Source organism: Malus domestica, chromosome 07 (assembly GCF_042453785.1).
Source record: "Malus domestica chromosome 07, GDT2T_hap1".
NCBI lineage: Eukaryota > Viridiplantae > Streptophyta > Magnoliopsida > Rosales > Rosaceae > Malus > Malus domestica.
In genome coordinates this window covers 19,631,540-19,652,526 of record NC_091667.1, presented here as the reverse complement: position 1 = coordinate 19,652,526, position 20,987 = coordinate 19,631,540, and the positions used below count along the sequence as shown (strand labels likewise).

Sequence of the window (20,987 nt, the reverse complement as noted above, 5' to 3'; positions counted from 1 at the left end):
CAAATTGACTTGATAAAGCACCAGTGAGAATTGAAATAAGCTTAATATACTTAAGTTCATTTAGTGTGTTTGTTTTTATTTGGTGTGTTTATTTAATTTTATTTTGTGTTTTTTTTTAAGTTCATCGTAAACATCAGCCTTGCGTCACATTGCCTTCAGGCTCTCGGGCTGACAACTCGTGCCTAGCCTCTCCCTCAGGTTCGCTCAGGCTCCATCGCTAGCACATGCTGGACCAAGTCGCTCGGGCTCTCTGGCCCTGTTCCATCGCCAGTCCACCAGGCAATAGCCCATGGTGGAACTGCTCTAACTGTCATAATAAATGTATTATCTCTTACCCACTTGATTTGGATATCTCCTAGTTCCCTTGAAGAAAACCTCAAAACATTCCGTATTCCCCGCTTATTCAATGTTTTGTCCACCAGAACAGCTCCAATAAGGTGGATCCCATGTTCTATAGAATCCTCCAGATGGACCACCAAATCTTCCACCTCCTCTTGTGCCATCGTGTTGCAAAGCCCTGTCAACCAAAGTTCAGTTGCCATAAACCACATAAACGAGTGGATTTTGACAACAGTACTGGAATCCAATAGAAAATCTCTGTCCTCTATCTTCAGTTTGTCCTCCACTTGAAGTTGGAGCAAATAAGCAGTGGTAAGAGAAAATAGAATTGATTTAAAAACAAGAATTCTATCAGGAATAGATAGTAGAGGCCCCTCGGTTAAAAGCACTTTTTGTCCTATGTAGTAGTTGGGAATATTAATTAATTCCCCACCGATACCCCTTGGAGGTTGTGAGTCATGTTGACCCATACCTCCCACCAAACCCAAGGGAAAAGACTATATAAAAGGAGATGGGACAGATTAGAAAAAGAGGAAAGAAAGATGAGGAAAAAGGCAAAAGGGGGAGAAACGGGATGTAGAGAAAAGGATAAGTAAAACACCAAGCCACCTAAAAGTACACGGAGTAAAGCAGACACTGCAACCACCAAATGGGATAAAATTCGGTTACCATAGGAAAAGGATGAGAAAACAACAATAGACCACTCTCACACCGGAGAGAAAATTCTAGGGAAGCCAGTGGATGGTTCCAGGAGAGTAAGAATGATAGGATGTTGTTAGTATTTGTTGGTTGTTATGCTAAGTATCCTATCTGTGATTGTTAGTACTACTAATAAGAGGTTAGTTGGGGATAAGATTTGGGAAATATCTTGTAACCGCCTTAGCTTGTAGTTCGGTATAAATACTAAACACTTGTGCAAATGCGAGGGATATCTTGTAAAAGAAGTTGTTGAATGATATTGAGAGGAATATTATTGTACAAGTGTAAGGTTAGAACAATGGGTTCTATTATTGGTATCAGCCAGTAACAAACCTCCACATTTCCCTTCTTGTATGATGAGAGCAACAACGCATGCCAACACCATGGATACACGAGTAATAGCTCTTGAAGGTTCGGTTCAGGAAATCCAATCTTTCGTCGCATCGATCAAGTCGACGATGCAAAATATGTCCACTGTAATCGCATCAATGGAGTCTCGATTCTCAGCCTTGGAATTTCATTTTTCAGGCACGGATTGTCCTCTTCATGCTCATGCTGACCATGGTGATTCTACGAACCAAGTGGGTGGGTCTGAAGAAAACTTGTCTGGTCCAATTGCTTGTATGGGTCAGTGTTTTCCCCGTCAAGATTCGTCGTTTCAATCCAGACCGCCATTGATCACGCTTGAGTTCCCTCGATTCTCAAACGGCGATGATCACTTGGCATGGGTTTATCGGGCAAAGCATTATTTTGAGTATTTCTCGGTTGACGATGCACAAAAGGTACGAATGGCTTCTTTCCATATGGACAATGAAGCTTTACAATGGTTTCAAGGGCGGAACTGCATCAAGAACCACCCAACATGGAAAGATTTTGTTTATGTTTTTTGCAAAGAATTTGGACCCTCTGAATTTGAAGATTTTACCGAAGCCCTAGTTCAATTGAAGCAGTCGGGTTCTCTTAAAAAGTACGTCTCAGAGTTTCGTCGATTGGCAAATCGGACTACGGAGATCAGTCCAGTCATGCTACGGGGTTGTTTCATTGGATGTCTGAAACCGGAGTTACATCATGACGTCAAATTGCTTCACCCATCTAATGTACATGAAGCAATTGCTCTGGCTTTCCAATTTGACATCAAACTATCAGATACCAAGGTTCGAAATTTCTCCAGAAATTCTGCTTCTTCTTTCAGTAATGTTACAAACTCAAACTATGTGCCTCTGTTATATGGTAAATATTCTTCTTCTAGCACATCTAGGGCTAGTAATGCGAGAAAAATGTCATTTGAAGAACTTCAAGATAGTAGGAAAAAAGGATTGTGTTATTCTTGTCCAGAGAAATGGGTTCGGAGGCATGTTTGTGCTACTCAACAGTTACTATTATTAGATGTCTCTGCTGATAGGTTTGAAGATTTCGATGGTGAAGAACATGATGACCAACAAGTGGAAATTATGGCTTGTGCAATTTTTGGCTCATCGGCTCCTCAACATATTCAGACCATGAATGTCTCGGGATTAATCAAGAATTGCCCAGTTATTGTCTTGTTGGATTCGGGTAGCTCACATAACTTCATTAGGTTGTCTATTGCCAAACAATTGGGGTGGAAGGTTGACTCTAAAAATTCCTTTGAGGTGATGATTGCAAATGGGGGCACCATTTTCAGTAAGGGTTGTTATTCTCAAATTAAGTTGCACATTCAACAATATGAGTATATTTCTAATTTCTATGTACTACAATTGGGTGGTTGTGATGTAGTTTTGGGAGCTCAGTGGTTAAGAACTCTAGGTCCTATTCTTTGGGACTTTGACAAACTCAAAATGGAATTTACATTGGGCAAGAAGCACTATTGTCTTTCTAGTTCTCCACCTTCTGCACCAACGTCCATTTCAACCTCTCAAGTGGAGAAATTGCTTTCTCAAGGTCCCTTTGGTGTAGTTCTTTTCTTCATTGAACCTGAGACTCAGGTTGCTATTGTTGGGGATCTCACTGTTCTTCAACAAACCGAGTTAGATGGCTTATTATCTCGATTTGCTTCTGTATTCCAAGCACCAACCACACTACCTCCTTCCCGCTCTCATGACCATAGAATTCCTCTTTTGGAAGGCAGCAAGCCCCCAAGAGCAAGGCCTTATAGGTATGGTCATTTACAAAAATCTGAAATTGAAAAATGTGTCCAGGAATTATTAGACTGGTTTTATCCGCGTTAGCCACAGCCCATTTTCTTCACCTGTTTTGCTAGTTAAAAAGAAAGATAATAGTTGGAGGATGTGCATGGATTATCGAGCCCTTAATTTATTAACAATCAAGGATAAGTATCTGATACCATTAATTGATGAATTGTTGAATGAGTTGTTTTGTGCTCAATTTTTCTCGAAGCTGGATTTGAAAGCCGGTTACCATCAGATCAGGGTACATCCTAATGACATCGAGAAGACAGCATTTCGCACCCATGATGGTCACTATGAATATTTGGTAATGCCATTTGGACTTACAAATGCCCCGACTATTTTCCAAAGTTTGATGAATGAGATTTTCAGACCCTACTTGAGGAAGTTTGTCTTGGTTTTCTTCGATGATATCTTAGTGTACAGTGCCTCTTGGGAATCCCATCTTCACCATTTGTCTCTAGTTTTCACAGTCCTCTAAGACCATCAGTTATTTGTAAAGAAAACCAAGTGTGATTTTGGCAAGTCCCAAATTAAATACTTAGGCCATGTGGTGTCCAGGCACGCAGTGGCTGCAGACCCCTCTAAACTGAAATCTATACAAGATTGACCTCTTCCTCACTCTATTAGGGATTTAAGGGGATTTCTTGCCCTCACGGGGTATTATCGAAAGTTTATTCCGAACTATGGGAAAATTTGTGGACCCCTAACAGTTCTCACTAAAAAGGATGCATTCAAGTGGACTGATGAGGCTATTATGGCTTTCAAAGCCCTCAAAGATATTATGGTGTCTCCCCAAGTTCTTGCTTTACTAGATTTCTCCAAAGAATTTACAATCGAAACTGATGCTTCCAATAATGGAATTGGTGTCGTTTTACATCAATGGGGTAAACCAATTGTTTTTACAAGCAAAGTATTAGGTCTCAAAGCTCAAGCAATGTCCATTTATGAAAGAGAAATGTTGGCAATTGTGCATGCAATCAAGAAGTGGCAATCATACATTCAAGGAAGGCATTTTATTATTAAAACGGATCACTACAGTTTGAAGTTCTTTTTACAGAATCGTGCTGATGTGAAAATTAACTTGACACACAAATTAAACCCTATGGATGACAATTGTAGTATATGAGCAAATAGGGATCGTTCTAACCGGGGATTAACTAGGGATGCTAATCAATGTAAAACTGACTCAAGAACATAAAAATATAATGTAGAACACTAAACTAGACTCAATTAATGCAAAACTAGGGTTTAAAACACCTAAACAAACTAAAAACTCAAAACAGCAACTAAAAGGCTCAAAACTGCCTTAAAACCACTTTCTGGGCAGTTTTGAGTACCTAACACTAGTTTGGACGAATTTGGACTATGACTTGACTCAAAACACTTAAAAACACAACTAAATGGATTTCTAACTAATCTAACACTTTAAAATAAATGGGGGAATGATTTTGACGAAATTAAAACTTTAAAACTCAAACTTTAAAAACAAATGTAAAGCAAAACAGATTGTGATTAAATAGAATGGTGAGAAGCTAGTTAGAGGGTTCCTTATCCACACATGAACATATGCATACAACTCAATCTCCAATTACTCTTTCAACAAACCATGAATGACAATGCCCCAAATTAACTAGATTGCACCAATTAATTCTCAGATTTCCCTAGATTCATTGAATTGAATGGAATACGCATTACAACCAAATTATTCTTATCAAGGACCCTAACTATGGAATACGCATGATAGAGACACATATCAAAGATCATTAAGTTCAATGGACATCATAAGCATTGACGAGGCATTCATAACTATGGGATACGCATGTTACTCTTGCCTAGGATTTACTTAACGCAATCGTGACTATCGACTTTCACTACTTATGAATATAAGTTAATAACGATTAGGTGAAATTCTCTTATATCCTAGCATCAAGTTTAGGCATGCAAATTAAGTGTCGACCCTCAACCCACATACATAAACAAGTTATCAATCCAATAGATAAGTAAATCACATTCACAATTTCTGAAATCATAATTGGAAGAAATCAAATCATATAAAACATATGTCCATGGCTTCAAATTCACCTCTAACTAAAAAGAAATTAGTTCCACATGTCTAACATAATTGAAAGGCAAGTTAAATTAAACATGAAAACAGAAACAAAGAAAGAAAGAACTCCAAACACTCCACTAATGGCAGATTGCATGTGCAAGGTTTCTCCTTCCTTTGGACTGCACGACACTCCTTCTTTCTCCTCCTTTAGTGGCTGCACAAGGTGGATGAATGGTTATGGAAGGATGTAGGAATGGTTTGGGGAAGGGGATGGTGCGGCAATGGTGTAGAAATCAGAAATATGGGGGTTTTAGGGTGAAAGGCTGCGGCAAGGATGTAACTATGGTTTTTGGCGTGAATGAATTAGATGGGGAGTGGTAGGTTCGGCCAAAAGCTTTAAAGGAGTATATATAGGCACTTAAAAACCCTAGCAATCAGATTAGGGTTTCTAGAAACCCAAATCCAACAGAAAATAGGTTAAAACAATCAGATTTTGTATGGGAAAAGGCCTAGGGTTCGGCTGGTTTAGTGGGCTAGGGTTAAGGCTTCTAGAATGCCTTGCAAGTCAAGGAAATCAAGTATTCTAGAACCCTAGGTGCGGCAAAGATTAGGGAGATCAGATTAGGCAATGGGCTAGGGTTTAGGTGCGGCATTAAGTGAGGATCCAAGATGAATTGGGCTAGGAAGGTGCGGCCTTGTCCAAGAGGTAAGGATGGGTCATCTAGAAGCCCAAAGCCAAGAATAGAAACTCTCACAAATGGAAACCTCCAAGAATAGAAACTTCCAACTTTTAGAAACTTTGGTTTCTAATTCTGAATTCTTTGTTCTTCACTTTCATTTCTTCATTTCTTAAGCTCCCATGACCTTCAAACTCGTCCATTCCTTGTGCTCCAAGCATGTACTTTTCAATCCAAGCTCACTTTTGCTCTAAAATGCTCCATTTTGCCATCTTTTATGTATTATGCCCCTTTGAACCTGAAAACACATGAAAGTAGCTCAAAAGACTACTCTAACGAAGAAAACATAACGAAAATGCATAAGAACTAGCTAACTAAGGCGCATAAATATGCTCCTATCACATGCTCACACCCCTTTCCAACAGAAGTGGATTTCTAAACTTCTTGGATTCGATTACGAGATACAATATAAACAAGGATATGATAATATTGCTGCTGATGCCCTTTCTCGAATGCATTCTGATGTTAAGTTGTCTGCCATTTCGTATCCATACTTGGGTTGGTTGGATGATATAAGGAGGCATGGAGAACACGACCCTTGGATTACTGCCAAGATTAAAGACTTATCCTTGTCGCCTGATGGTGCTTCCACTTCCACAACTAAGTACCATTTTGATAATGGTTTTCTTAAGTATAAAGGCAGGATTGTATTAAGTCCATCAAGTTGTTGGTGGGAAAAAATCTTTTACGAGCATCATTGCACTCCAATGGCAGGCCATTCTGGTTTTCTTAAAACTTATAAGAGGATTTCCAGGTCCTTCTATTGGCAAGGCATGAAATCAGATGTGATGCAATGGGTGGCATCTTGTCAGGTCTGTCAACAAAACAAGTCTGAAACTCTTGCTCCCCCTGGTTTACTTAATCCGCTCCCCATTCCCTCTACTGTGTGGACGGATATAGTAATGGACTTCATTGTTGGTCTTCCCCCTTACAAAGGAAAAACCATTATTTTTGTGGTCGTTGATCCCCTTTCTAAATATGCTCATTTCCTGCCATTGTCTCATCCATATTCTGCACATTCAGTTGCACAAATGTTTGTTGATAATATCTTCAAACTTCATGGAATGCCGTCCACAATAGTAAGTGATCGAGATCCTATTTTCTTGAGCTCTTTTTGGAAGGAATTTTTTGCACTGCAAGGGTCCAAATTGTGTCTCAGTTCAAGTTACCATCCCCAAACAGATGGTCAAACAGAGGTTACCAATCGGGGTTTGAAAACGTACTTAAGATGCTTTTGCAGTCATCAACCAAAAAAGTGGGTTCATTGGCTTCCTTGGGCAGAATGGCACTACAATACTACTTTCCATACTTCATCAAAACCGACACCTTTTGAGGTTGTATATGGCCAACCACCTCCTGCTTTGCCTACTTATGAATCATGAGCAACTAAAGTAGATTTGGTTGATAAAAGCCTACAAGAAAGGGGACGAATTTTGTCTCAACTCAAGACTAATCTTGTCTCGGCTCAAGTACGGATGAAACAGCAGGCTGATAAACATCGAAGTGAACGATCTTTTGAAGTTGGGGATATGATTTTTCTGCGATTGGCACCATATCAACTTCAATCTATCGCTAAACATCCCTTTCATAAGCTTCAGCCACGGTTTTATGGTCCATTTAAGGTGTTGCAGAAGATTGGTCAGGTGGCTTATAAAATTGAATTACCTACCACATCCAAACTTCATCCCGTTTTTCATGTTTCTTGCTTGAAGAAACAATTGGGCTTTGATATCATCCCTGCAATTCCTTTATCGGTAGCTACCGAGGATGGCCTCTTGGAGGATTATCCATTGGCAATACTGCGGAGGAGGTTAACAGGCCATGGCAATTCATCTACGACAGAGGTGTTGGTGCAATGGACACATCGCTCTAAGGAGGAGGCGACATGGGAAAATTATGCATAATTTGTCGACAGGTTTCCTGCATTCCAACCTTGAGGACAAGGTTCATTTTTTAGGGTGGGGTAATGATAGGATGCTGTTAGTATTTGTTGGTTGTTAATGCTAAGTATCCTATTTGTGATTGTTAGTACTAATAATAAGGGGTTAGTTGGGGATAAGATTTGAGAAATATCTTGTAACTGCCTTAGCTTGCAGTTTGGTATAAATACTGAACACTTGTGCAAATGCGGGGGATATCTTGTAAAAGAAGTTGTTAAATGATATTGAGAGGAATATTACTGTACAAGTGTAAGGTTAGAACAAGGGGTTCTATTAAAGAAACGTAAATGCAGTTTGTTACGCCATGCATGAACCAAACCTGTATCCATGGGAGAGAAAGCTTGAGTCTTCATATCTTTGTATCTTCACAGCACCCTCCTATTACTATCTTAACCTGACTTTGAGCTTGGTGTGATAGAGGATTAATGTTTACATTTTGGATCAAGGAAAGCCAAACTTAATTGAGAACTAAACAATCTCAAATCCAGTACCCACCAGACCAATCAAAATTCAAAAGCCAATTTTTACTAATGGTTCCTATAGTTTATTCGAATTTTCACTTTCGTTTCAACATTTTTTTTTACTGCATTGCATTTTCTCCCTGGTGGTTCATGTTGTTTTCAAGTCAGTTCATGTTGTTTGAAAAAAAAAAAAAAAAAAAACCCAAATTGCAAAGATTAAAATTACAAGGACGAAATTCAAAATCTGAGTAAATTACAGGAAGTATTCATGTAATCGAAGCAATAGAAAATTCTATCATTTCTGTCTATTTGTTGTTGAGTCACACGATTTCATCCATCGAGTGAAAAATCCCCTTCATTGTTGCTAATATAAGACATGTTGATTGGGAGAGGTTCCTTGAAATTGTGGCAATATTCAACAAACTGCAGATTGCAGAGTTGTGTCAAAGTTGATTAACTTCTAATCAAAGTGTTAGTAAATTGATCTTTGTGGATTGTAGAGTAAGTTTCTGAATTCGTATGTTTTATACAGATGAACTAAAATTCCTTCCGTCGTAATTGGTCTGGACGAGGAAAGTCTGAGGTTCAATGCCATCCAAACGTAACAGAAAAGAATATATAAAATTAAATTGCAACATTGTTTGGTGGGAGGTCTTCACAAAATTGCAACATTATTTGCTAATCTTGCGTATTATGGAAAGGGCTGGAAAATTTTTCCGAAAATCACAAATCAAACAAAAAAAATTCTAATTCTATACCGAAAAATTTCCACACCGATAATACCAATATTTTCTTGACTCCATACTGAACCAATCCCAAATCTTTTGGTCTGGGAATCGGGATTACATACTTAAGGTTTCGGGAATCCCAAACCGAAACCGAACCAAAAATATATTTTATTTATTTATTTATTTTGGTAGCATGCATGTTAAATGTTGAATTTAAGTAGTTTGATAGTAGACTATATTAGAAATAGAAGTATGAAATTAAGTAGTTTGGGACTTTGGAACATCAATTTGACTTGGTATGAATGAATTGGTATGATATTAAAAATCTAAATTTCAATTGATGTGAAATTGGGTAACAAAATTTCAAGGCAAAACCCAAATTTTAGCCCACAACTGAAAAATCTTAAATTTCAGCCCAAAACCAAAATCTAGTCCAGATCCATCCCGAAATACCGTAAATATTTTGAGAATACCAAAATTTGATTCGGGATTGGTATTCAAATTTCTGCCTGAACATTTTCTCTTTGGACTTTGAAATCTCATTTTCAATTTGAGATCCCATACCGATTCACCCTTAATTATGGATGTGACTAGAAAGGTCATCACGTCAAATATGGTTTGCAATTTTGTTTGGCAGGAGGTGTGCACAAATTATGCCTTTTACTTAGTCATGGTAAAGAGTTGGAGACAGGCATGTCTGAGCTATCAACAACAAGAAAGCTGTCGGTGGTCCAATCAAATATTTTTACAATCACTTCTTCGAATTGAAGCCACAAAAAATAAAATTAACAAAAAGTTATTTAATATCTAGTGATTAAGAAATGGATATTAATAGGAGAACTCAAAATACAATGTTAATTTCACTGCTATGTTTCCGGTATGGAGTTGGTGATAGGTTTTCTTATTGTCGTAATTTAATAGTGTATCAATAAAGTTACAAATCTTTATATAACTGGTTCTTTTGTCAATTAAACAATCATGATAATATTTGTTGTTTAACGTAACACTTGTTGCTCGATACGCTCATTTTCCGCTTGATATATATGCCAAAATAATGCTAGATGGGTCAAGAGATGTATATAATCAACAAATAGAAATTTCTTTTATAAAAAAAGTCCCTAACTCTTCGGATTCAGAGATATGAAAGCCACTTGGCATCAATCCGTGTCTTGTAGACTAAAAATAAGCGCCACAGAATAAACTTTTTATAAAATAGCAGTTTAACTTTTAAAGTTCAAAGACCTTAATATTGTTTTTAATTAATTTTTCACACGACTTATGACTTATGTGAGTCTCATAATTACTATTTAATTGTATTATTATTTGTATTATTTTTCTAATAAAGATGTAATTTGTCGATGCATATGAGTATCATCTCTATTAGAGAAATTGTATAAATAAATTATAAGAATATAATGTTTGGATGTTTAATGGGGGAATTAAATTGAAAATCTTACGGTTGAAAATGAAATCCAATTATTTTGCACATGGTCCTACTCTTTAACACGCTTGACGTCAACGGCGCACGTTAGCCTCCCTCACCTTTTGAAAAATAGAAGTCTTCTCTCTCTCTCAACTTCACACGGCTTACAACCACCCGCCATTTTTACGTCTACGTCCTATCTCTCTCGCTCTCTCTCTCTCTCTGAAATGAGGCGAACCCCATCGTACGGACGCCGGAATCCTACCTCTGACCCGCGGAGCACGCCGGACCGGATCCCCTACTCTCCGAGCTCGCCCTACTCCCTATCCTCAACCGGTCAAAAGTCCAGCTCCGGACGGAGCGTGGTCTCCGTCGCCGCCCGCTCCGTCGCTGGGGCCTTCACCTCGTGCTTCACCCCGCCGGAGACGAAGAGCTCCGTAAGCTTCGGTGATTCTGAAGAGTTCAAAGCTCCCTCCGGTAAGTCCTTTTTGTTTTGAGGAATCTGAACTGGGACTGGTAAAAAATGTAGATTTTTGGTAGAGATGGAATTTTAGAAATTTCAAGTCTTTTCAATAAGATCATTGTGAGGCTGAGGGCACCTTTTTGAATTGCTTTTGTAGAAAGTACTTGAGCTCAAATGACTTATACTTCTTTTGCTATGAACATGCTTTGGCACCTAAGCGTTTTAAGGATCCAGAAGCGCTTTTAAGATTTTCTACTAGACATCGTTAAGAGTTGATTTTGCTTGTCAGAAAACACTTTTAGCCGTTACAAAAGTGATCCCAGAAAGACCAATTCCTCCATTCCGTTCTGTTAAATTCCTGATCAGCTGCTTTCCCTTCATTCGCAACCCAGGGTTATGGATTATTTTTCCGAGTTTTTCCGCAGGGGAAAAGTTGTTAATGGAAATACAATGACCGGTTAACCACTTTTTTCTTTTATCTTTATATAATATTTGTATAGCGTATGTAATGGATGAGTAGAGTGAGTGGACAAATTTTATATTAATGAAGTTAAGTAGAATTCAGAACCACTGGCCTGCTTTGATTAAAAAATGAAGAAAGTATTAGGCTGCCATTTGTTTTCTTCTCTTTCGTATCTGTAAGAAGAGACAAACAACTCAACGCCATGACAAATAATTGAATCAAATTAGCTGTTTAATGAGTTTTATGAGGTATGCTGAACAAGTAAGTTGTTTTTCGTAGTATTTTCGGATGCGTCGAGAGATGGGAGCGAGAGAAGGCGCAGTTCAAGTCGAGGCATCTACTTCAACTCAAATAACTCGAGGCACGAAAGTGAGCCCGGGATTCTAAAGTTCACCATGCAAGAAATAAACAAGGCCACAAAGAACTTCTCTCCATCTTTCAAGATCGGACAAGGCGGTTTTGGGACAGTTTATAAGGGGAGACTCGGAGACGGGACCCTTGTTGCAATCAAACGTGCCAAAAAGGTTGGCTACAAGTTTGTAACATTATATTCAATTTCTCATGTTTCTATGACCGTTATATGGCTAAAACCGGTGTGTGATTTCGGATTTAACTGAGTTGTTACTTTTGTTTTCAGAGTGTATATGACAAGCATTTGGGAGTGGAGTTCCAAAGCGAGATTCAAATGCTGGCGCAGGTGGAGCATTTGAATTTGGTCAAGTTCTACGGGTATTTGGAGCATGAAGACGAAAAGATTGTTGTTGTCGAGTATGTTCCTAATGGAACCCTCAGACAACATTTGGAATGTAAGTTCTATTTGTGTTACTCTCTTTTTTTTTGTCTTCCTTTCTGTGTGCCGTGTGTGCCTGTGCGCGCGAATGAGCGTGTATCGGTGCACCTTGGCTCATAAATGCATCACCTTGAGTGCCTAAAATGTGATACAATGCATAGTGCAGGTTTGTACGGTCAGATTCTTGACCTTGCGGCACGGCTAGACGTTGCAATTGATGTGGCTCATGCCGTCACCTATCTGCATATGTACACGGGTAAATCTCCTGTTTTAGTTCACTTAGAGTTGTAGAATCTGTGTCGGGGAACTAACAGGACCGTGCTTGGCTTTCCTTGGCAGATCATCCAATTATTCATCGAGACATCAAGTCTTCCAACATTCTCCTAACCGAAAACTTCAGGGCCAAGGTAGCTGACTTCGGTTTTGCCAGGCTTGCTGCTGATAGCGATTCAGGTGAAACCCATGTTTCCACTCAAGTTAAAGGAACCGCTGGCTACTTGGACCCCGAGTACCTGAGAACATATCAACTCACGGAGAAGAGTGATGTCTTTTCATTTGGTGTACTACTGGTTGAGCTAGTTACAGGCAGGCGCCCAATTGAGCCTAAACGGGAAATCAAGGAACGAATAACTGCAAAATGGGTATGAACTTCACCTCTTCAGCTCTTTTATCACATTACTCGGTTTACGTGGGAATGTAACACATAACTCGGGGTTGGTTTTGCAGGCTATGAAGAAGTTTACTGATGGAGATGCTCTTTCGATTTTGGACCCGAGGTTAGAACAGACAGCAGCAAATAATGTAGCCATCGAAAAGATCCTTGAACTAGCATTGCAATGCTTGGCTCCGCGCAGACAGAACCGGCCTAGCATGAGGAGGTGCGCGGAGATCCTCTGGAGCATCCGTAAGGATTACAAAGAGGTATTAGCTCCAGACTTCCGTTCATTTTCTAGCCGTTCACAGATGAGTACCTGAACATGAGAAGAGTGACAAAACAATGAGTCTTGGTGCTCCCAGAAAACGGAATGTAATGATTATATGGTTTTACCGGAGATGGAACATGAAGAGTGGTTGCGTTTTGGTAAAAAAGAACTACGCAGTAAATGTGCTTGAGCAATTTGAGTAGCAAATCGAGTAATTCTTGAAGAATGATTCTGCAGATCGGATTGTGTATAGGACACCTTGATTTTGAGTGTATTTTGGTTACTTGAAAGTTTTATTGAGTTGTTTATTGTTGTTGGAGGATCTTGTACATTTAGGGCTGGTTTGGTATTGCTGTGCTTTGAAAAAAAACTGTTTTTGCTGTGCTATGAGAATAAGCAACTGTGAAATAAAGCAGCAGAGTATTTGGTAAACTTTTTGTAAAAGTGCTTTTGAAAAAAAAAAAAAAAACAGTATTGTAGTGTTTGGTAAACTTTTATGTAAAACAGATGTGAAAAAAAGTCGGTTTTTCAAAGCTGGGTTTTGCAGCTTCTTGTTTTTGGCTTTTTTTCATCCAAAACTATGGAAAAAAATTGAAGCTGAATGTTTACCAAACACAAAAATAGCTTCCAGCTTTTTTTTATACCAATTTTTTTCAGAATCACCTCAGCACCAAACCAGACCTTAAAGGCAACTTGTATTTTAAGCCATCGAATTCGATATGCATGTATTCTGATCTTTTATCAAATATATGAGCGTATTGGGATTATAATAACTAAGGGTGGATGAGATGACTAGCTGATTTAGCGGCACTCAGTCTCTACTTGATTAGAAATGACAGATACATGTTTGTAGCGAGTTCGGTTGATAAGTTGGGGCCGGTCACCATTTGGCGACAATGGTAAGAGTTCCAGGAAGATATAAACATAAACAAAAAGTAGGAGCCAAATCAAAAGACTCACATGAAAATAATATTACCATTTACACTTTCAATGACCAAACTAAACATCGTCTTTAATTTTCCACCGAGGCCCTTCAATAACTCTCTCATATTTCTCAAACTCAATATACTGCCTACCTATATAGTAAATATTCACAAACCTTCCATCTCCCAAAACATTTTACCTTGGCAGTAAAAAAAAAAAAAGTTATTTCTTTTTTCTATAACCTTACCTCTGCAAAATTTCCCGTACTACTCTTCTCGTTATTGGCCTCTTGAAAATGAATCTTGTCGAGTCAATTCATAGGCTCCATTCTGTGGTATTTGATTCTCAGTATCTACCGTAGTTGCAGGACTTGCTTTCGAGCATAGGAAGAAGAAGGAAGATGTATATATTGTTATGTGCCAAATGCTGCAAATCATTTTATGCACCATTCATGAGAGAGAGAGAGAGAGAGAGAGAGAGAGACAGACAGACAGACAGAAGAGAGAGAGATTTTCATTATATAACTATACCTGTGCCAAATCCAGTAGCTTTCACTGGTCTCCAGTACCCAGCTACTTGCTGCAATGGCTAATGCAACTAAACCTGCCAGTACAAAACCCCAGCGAAATCTTTTAATAATTGTCTTAATGAGGTTCTTGAGCCATCCCCTAACAGCTTGCAACCTGCGTAATCCGTTTGTATTTTAGAAAAGGGAATGGAATGGATAAGCATAAATACAACTCCACCATAAAAATGTCACTGCAAAAGTTAACGGGCTACCATCAACTTATCTACTAGGGCTATTATGCTCATATAGGGTTTGTGCAAATTGTAGATGCCTGCCCAGCCCATGCTAATTTAAAATAACATCGTAGCGTTCCAAGGATACCCACCTCTCAATCATATTTAAGGAGAATCCGGTCGAAAAGGAAAATGACCTAAACTTGGTTGACAATTCTATCAGCCACCCAATAAGAAGAGCCGCGGAGCCAATTACCATTACAAGAATAATATTGGCCGGCCTGCAAAGTTCAGCATGGTTAGATGCATAATGGAATTACTAAAAACCGGTCCAGATTTAAAATGCACGGTAACTATACCTTGTGGCCTTAGTATAAGCCATAAGGGCAGTAAGGATTGCAACAGCTGTGTGTACTGCTCTCTTAAGATCGTCCTCAAATGTGCCTAGGTACACAAATGTGCTCACTACGGCCATGAAAGAGAGCCAGAAGTCCATGAACTGAAATTTCCAAATAACTAATTAATCGCACAGATTTAATGCAATGTATATAACTGCTTAATTACACGATACCAGAACGGATTTGTCAACTTCAAATGCGTCCAGTCTTTTGCCATTACTTGTGTATCCCGTTCTCATTGTTTATTATTTTTACAAGTGTCTTCATAAGTTTGTAACACCAAATCTTTGAGAGAAATATTATCTTTCTATCTCATTAAAAACAAAAGGTTCGATCAATAGTTATTTCTTTAAGAAGGAAAATAGAGAAAGAAGTGTACCTGTAAGACACCAAAGCCCAGAGGACACCAGGTTCCCACATCACATGCATGATATATTCCGCTTGCAATTCCACTAGATGTAAATATCACCCACTCTGCCAATGCCTGCAAATAGAAATCATGGTCTACTTGTTAAAAGCAAAAAAAGGCTTCCGGTTGGATAATGAAAATCGTCTAAATTTCAGAATTGAGTCAAACCAATATGGCACCAGTTCAGTGTCCACTTAGGATAATCTTATGGAGAGTACTGTCGCAAACTTCAACTAGTAATATATTATTACATTATGTTTGAAGAAGTCTGGTTATTGTGAATCAAAGTTAAAGTATTACCTTCTGTCGAAGGGCCCAAAATGCAGGAAGTGCTGCTGCAGCATTTGACGCAATAAGAAAAATGGATTGCCATACATGCCCTACGACAATTTTCAGGCAGGGAAATAAGTAAGAGAACAATTGTAGAGCACAATATCAATCTCAGGTAGTTTGCAACGTAAATAATAACTTTGTAGAAAACCACTTCAAACTAACTACATCAGATTCAGGGCCTATGTCAGCCAAACTAAGTAGATACAGTATATAGTTGGACAAGTCTATATTGTTTTCCAAAACATCTTTTTCGCTGAATGATATAAATTTTTGGCAATTTGATCATCTACATTTTATTCCTCCAAAATAGCAGGGCTCTATTTTTGCACATTTTGTCTTAACACTTTCTATTTCAATTTGCTTCCTGGAGGAAAATTCATATTACCGGCTGCAGGACAAACGAACCTCATTCAATGAAAAACAGACTACATTAGCATGTTTCGAACTATGTGCAGAAAAAGTTAAAAAAGGCCAACGGCATAGACAACAATTTTGTATAAGTTCACTGCTGAAATAACACATACCATGAGGTGTTACAAGTTGAATACTACAGTCAAAGCCTCCATGGTTTCGATCACATGAGCAGAAGCTGACAAAAAAAAATTAATATTAGAAAACTATACTGTTCGCAATTACTATGGAAAGATTAAAAATTAAGGTGTCAGCTATCTTCCTAATCAAGAAATTTAAAACATAGGTGTTCCGAAAAAGGAAACTGAAGAACACAATAGATAAAAAACCATAAAGTGAAGGATTAAAAATAAACCTGTATGATGTCAATCCACTGGCATCCAATGCAGTTTCGCATTTTCCATGTGAAGAGCACCTTCTCGGGCATCTTTCAAGTGAAACAGACATGCTAGTCGGAACTTTCAAAGCATCACTGGTGGTGTTGAGATGCTTTAGACCAAAGCTCCAAGTCCCTTCTCTAACGTACAAAATGTAAAAATCGACCTTGTCTTCACTTGAATTATATAAGTTAAAAAACATGGAGCTATCACTACTGCTTGTCCTGTTTGAATAAAAATAGTCCCAGCTAGCAAGAGATGGTAATCCACCGTATCTAGCATATACTTCATAGTTAACCTTTTCATCTGAGTTTAATCGAATGTGCATGTTTCCTCCAGCTGCTCCACGCGGAATGTCCATGACAAAGTAAGTCCATGCCTCTTCTGGTTGTCCACCATGCGAGGAGTTGGTTGAAAGAGGATCAAGAGGAAAATTGGCCGAATCAGGAGACACTTTTTCACTGACGGGTAAATAGTAGTATTCAAAGTAGCTTGAACCTTTCCTCAGTGATGTCTGCAGACAACCATTCTCAGCTTGTCAATAAATCATTCCTGCCAATAAGTTTCTTGAAGCATAAAAAATTAAATTAAATACACAGAAAATGTACAGTCATCTAATATTGCAACATGGTATTAACAATATCAATGTGGAAATCAAACAAATAATCTACCACTTAGAAGAAATTAAAAAATTCATGAACTTTCACAGAAGCAGAAACATATTTATCAGCAAGCCCACCTGAAGGGTGTATATTTCCCTTGTACAATTTGCTCCGGCCTTGCCCTCCGGACATTCAAACAGTTTTGATTCCAGGGAATAACAAACTTTTGTGTCAGTATCCAGACTCCCTCCAAGCTCCTTTGAAACGTTGAGAGGTAAAATAGTAATATACCAGCTACCGACCTTTGGAAATTGAATGACCAACGGGGATTTGTTTATATTACTGGAATAGTCATGCACAGTTTCTGAAGGTATTGCACCTTGCCGTGCATAACACATTAAATTAACATCACTAACATTCTTGGTGTTATTTGAAAACGTTACATTTAACCAAACATCCTTTGCCAAAATTTTCAACTCTTGTGATACTCCCACTACATCCAAAGAGTAGAATGTGGGCTCGCCATCTCCATGACAAGTGCCAAAATTGTTTTTGCATGAAATTACATATTCAAGTGTTTGGTTATACAAAACAGCTTCTGAAGAATTGTCTGCAGCACTGTAACTGTTAGATAGAGCACAAGAAAGTGGGTTAATTGTCTGATTGCAGTCTGGGCCCCACATGGTTAGGGTCGTACATCCTTCCACAGTGATATTGGCACTGAAGGTGTATGATGGTGAGCGATTAATCTGCAATGTTAGCGTAGTAGGCTCAATTAAGAATTCAATGAACATAAACTTCAATACCATCCATTATTAGTGCATTAAGAGCCTTCGATGGAAAAGAAAAAAATGAGACAAAACTACAAAGCCTTTTTCATCTCCAAATACCACGCATTTTTCTTTCTCTATATTTGTTTTGATGTGAGATCTGAACAACAAAACTTCATCGCATACAGTAAACAGGGAACTAATGGTTTCAGGTGCATGACTAACAGCATTCCCAAACAGCAGAGCAAATCAACACAAGAACTATTAAATCTAAAGGATAATAGAACATACCATCTTTGATTGTGTCCTTGTAGGTCCAATTCCATTGAAAAGACCAAAATACCAAACTCCTGGAGAAATCTGAACTACAGTTTCGTAAGACACAGTATATAAACTTTTCTTTGGTATATACAAAAATAAATTTTTCTTTTGGAAAAAACAAGAAAAGATTCGCAAACGAACTAGTTAATGTTCGAGCAAACTTTCCCTCTCCAAAATTGTACAAAAATAAGTAAAAGGTTTGATGATAGACCTGCTCATTTGTCAACTTGATTGTAAAATTCTTTTGCATAGGATAGCACTGCTCTGAACTCTGAAGAGCTTGTATTCCCTTATAGGAACCATTGTAGAGGGGAGCTAGAACTGCTAATCAGTAAATTCATTCAATGCTATGTTCAATCATTGTTCAAATAGAATTCAAAGTACGATAAAACATGGCACCTGATGATCTAAATGTGTCTACGGAAAAAAAATGACACAAATTGCTTGAGTATACCAGTTGTACTTGTCCTTGATTAACCAGACACAAGGATAAATTCATGTTAAGTAATAGTTGAGAAACACTTTTGACAAAATGGCTCAGCAAGCAGATTTCTTGGGGATTCTTAACGCTAATTCGAAGAGAAGGAAACTAATCAAGGCAGACTCGGCAGTCCTGACTCTCCTAAGGTATCAGTCAAGTTAAACTCTTGTGGAATACTTTTGGCATGCATGTTGATCAGAAACGTAAAACTACGGAGGACAAAACATCAGATAGAGCAGAAACACAAAGAAGTACACATGTGGCTAAAGACTACAGAGTAACATTGTTTTACTGACACTTCAATTTAGTCAAATCATCTAAAGCTCGGTGACATATACCTGAATCCACTAGAGAAGTGTTAACATCCGGCAGTGGGAGGCTACCAGCTCGGAAGCAAATCAACGGTAACTTAATTTTTGGAACCTTTTCTATGTCTCCAGCAGCCTGAGAATAGTTTGAATCATTAGCAAGAATGCAGAGTAATCATACTATATTCAAGTACAGATTCAATTTACAGGCTTGTTTCTTATGGAAAGGAATGCCAATCGTGAATCCAGAAAACAACTTTCATTTGGGAATCAGCTCCCAGGCAAGTACACAGTATACCTTTCCAGTTTCCATCTCAAATTACTAAGACATTGTTGACAAAAGAAAAGGTGGAAAATTTGAGCCCTGATAAGCATACTTACAAGTTCCACATTCGAAATCATTGCTATCGACATTGACGAGAACCATGGTGGCATTTCAACTAGACCAAGGCAAAACACCAAAACCAGTTAGGAATTGCACAACTAAACATTTTATATATAATTCTGAATACAAATTAAAATTACAATCTTAAACAAATCACTCATCACACGATAATCGAAATAAAATACAAAATACTGAAAATCCACTTGCTTGTGATTCAACTAATCCCAAGTCAACAACTTTCAAACATGATCACATCTAAAGCTAACAACTTTCAGACCAAAATATAGCATAATTCAACAACAAGAAAACCTTAGTCGATGTAATTCACAAATTTCCAACAACTAGTACAAAACGAAACAAGAAAATCCAACTTTTTGACCACGACCCCATCAAATACTACACCCCCATAAACCTCTCAAACCCATAGAAAAAGAGAACAAATCAATCAAATGCTTAGAAGGGTTATCAAAAAGCTAATCATTCACCTCTAATGTATCGAAATCCAGAGGGTCCGATTGTGGTCGGTGGGTAGCTGAAGCTGGAGACAGTGAAGCTGGTGTAAGGACCCAGTTCGCCGTACGAATAGCAGTGGACGAATAAGCAGAAAAAGAGAACGAAAAGACTGAGATTTAAATGGGAAGAGGAACAAAGAATCGAATTCGAAGCCATGGGAGCTTCTGATTCTTGGAACAAAAGATTAGACTAATCAGAATTATTTAAATGGTAAATCGGAGAATTTCTTTGAGTCGCGCCTTTGACTTGCACAAGTCATCCATGGCTACCGGCTGTTTTTTATTTTTATTTTTATTTTTATGAACCTTTTATTATTTATTTATTTAACCTAGGACGGTGAATGAAGGCTGCTGCATACACACCCTTTGGAGAAAGGAGAAGCGACGGAAACTAATCAATAACAAATCATAATAAGAAGTCTAGGTTGGGAGAGTTGTTAAGTTACAAGACTAGTCCTCCAAACGTACTATAAATATATCGTTACATAAAATTAATAGTTTCATCAAAAATAATAAAAAAAAAATTGAAAGTGATAAGTGAGTTAGACAAACAAAAAATATATTAAGATAAGTTGGGAGAGTTGTTAAGTTACAGGTCTAGTCCTCCAAACATAGTATAAATATATCGTTACATAAAATTAAAAGTTTCAAAAATAAATACAAAATATAAGTGATAAGTGAGTTAGACAAACAAAAAATATATTAGGATAAATTTGGTGACACAAATAATGGTTTATAAAGCAATAACTTTATAATATACTAACCTCTTGACACACGTGTACGCGTGACAATTGGCATTTTTTATTTTTTATTAGGAAAAACAAAATAATA

The 20,987-nt window shown here is 37.9% G+C and overlaps 3 protein-coding genes across 4 annotated transcripts; 2 read left to right on the top strand and 1 right to left on the bottom strand.

Moving 5' to 3' along the window:
- Positions 1–1,421: 1,421 nt before the first annotated feature.
- Positions 1,422–3,245, top strand: LOC139197743 (uncharacterized). Its single transcript, XM_070825695.1, has one exon. The coding sequence runs from the start codon at positions 1,422–1,424 to the stop codon at positions 3,243–3,245; it is 1,824 nt and encodes a 607-aa protein (XP_070681796.1).
- A 7,400-nt stretch (positions 3,246–10,645) lies between these two features.
- Positions 10,646–13,616, top strand: LOC103439219 (calmodulin-binding receptor-like cytoplasmic kinase 2). The gene is made up of 6 exons (XM_008377763.4): positions 10,646–11,022; positions 11,751–11,995; positions 12,109–12,277; positions 12,428–12,517; positions 12,601–12,902; positions 12,988–13,616. The coding sequence occupies exons 1-6, from the start codon at positions 10,773–10,775 to the stop codon at positions 13,234–13,236; spliced, it is 1,305 nt and encodes a 434-aa protein (XP_008375985.1). The 5' UTR covers positions 10,646–10,772; the 3' UTR covers positions 13,237–13,616.
- Positions 13,617–14,140: 524 nt separating this feature from the next.
- LOC103439220 (uncharacterized) lies at positions 14,141–20,600 on the bottom strand. Of its 2 annotated transcripts, none has more exons than XM_070824737.1 (14): positions 20,130–20,600; positions 19,641–19,699; positions 19,290–19,395; positions 18,682–18,791; positions 18,441–18,509; positions 17,517–18,128; positions 16,756–17,291; positions 16,514–16,578; positions 15,957–16,036; positions 15,627–15,731; positions 15,209–15,348; positions 15,002–15,130; positions 14,639–14,791; positions 14,141–14,534 (listed from the first exon to the last, which is right to left on the bottom strand). In XM_070824737.1, exons 1-14 carry the CDS (start codon positions 20,311–20,313, stop codon positions 14,387–14,389), a joined length of 2,496 nt encoding a protein of 831 aa, XP_070680838.1. In that variant the 5' UTR covers positions 20,314–20,600; the 3' UTR covers positions 14,141–14,386. The 2 variants fall into 2 exon arrangements, with proteins under 2 accessions (XP_070680838.1, XP_008375986.3); XM_008377764.4 differs by having other exon boundaries at positions 18,682–18,794; positions 20,130–20,431.
- Between the last annotated feature and the right edge of the window lie 387 nt (positions 20,601–20,987).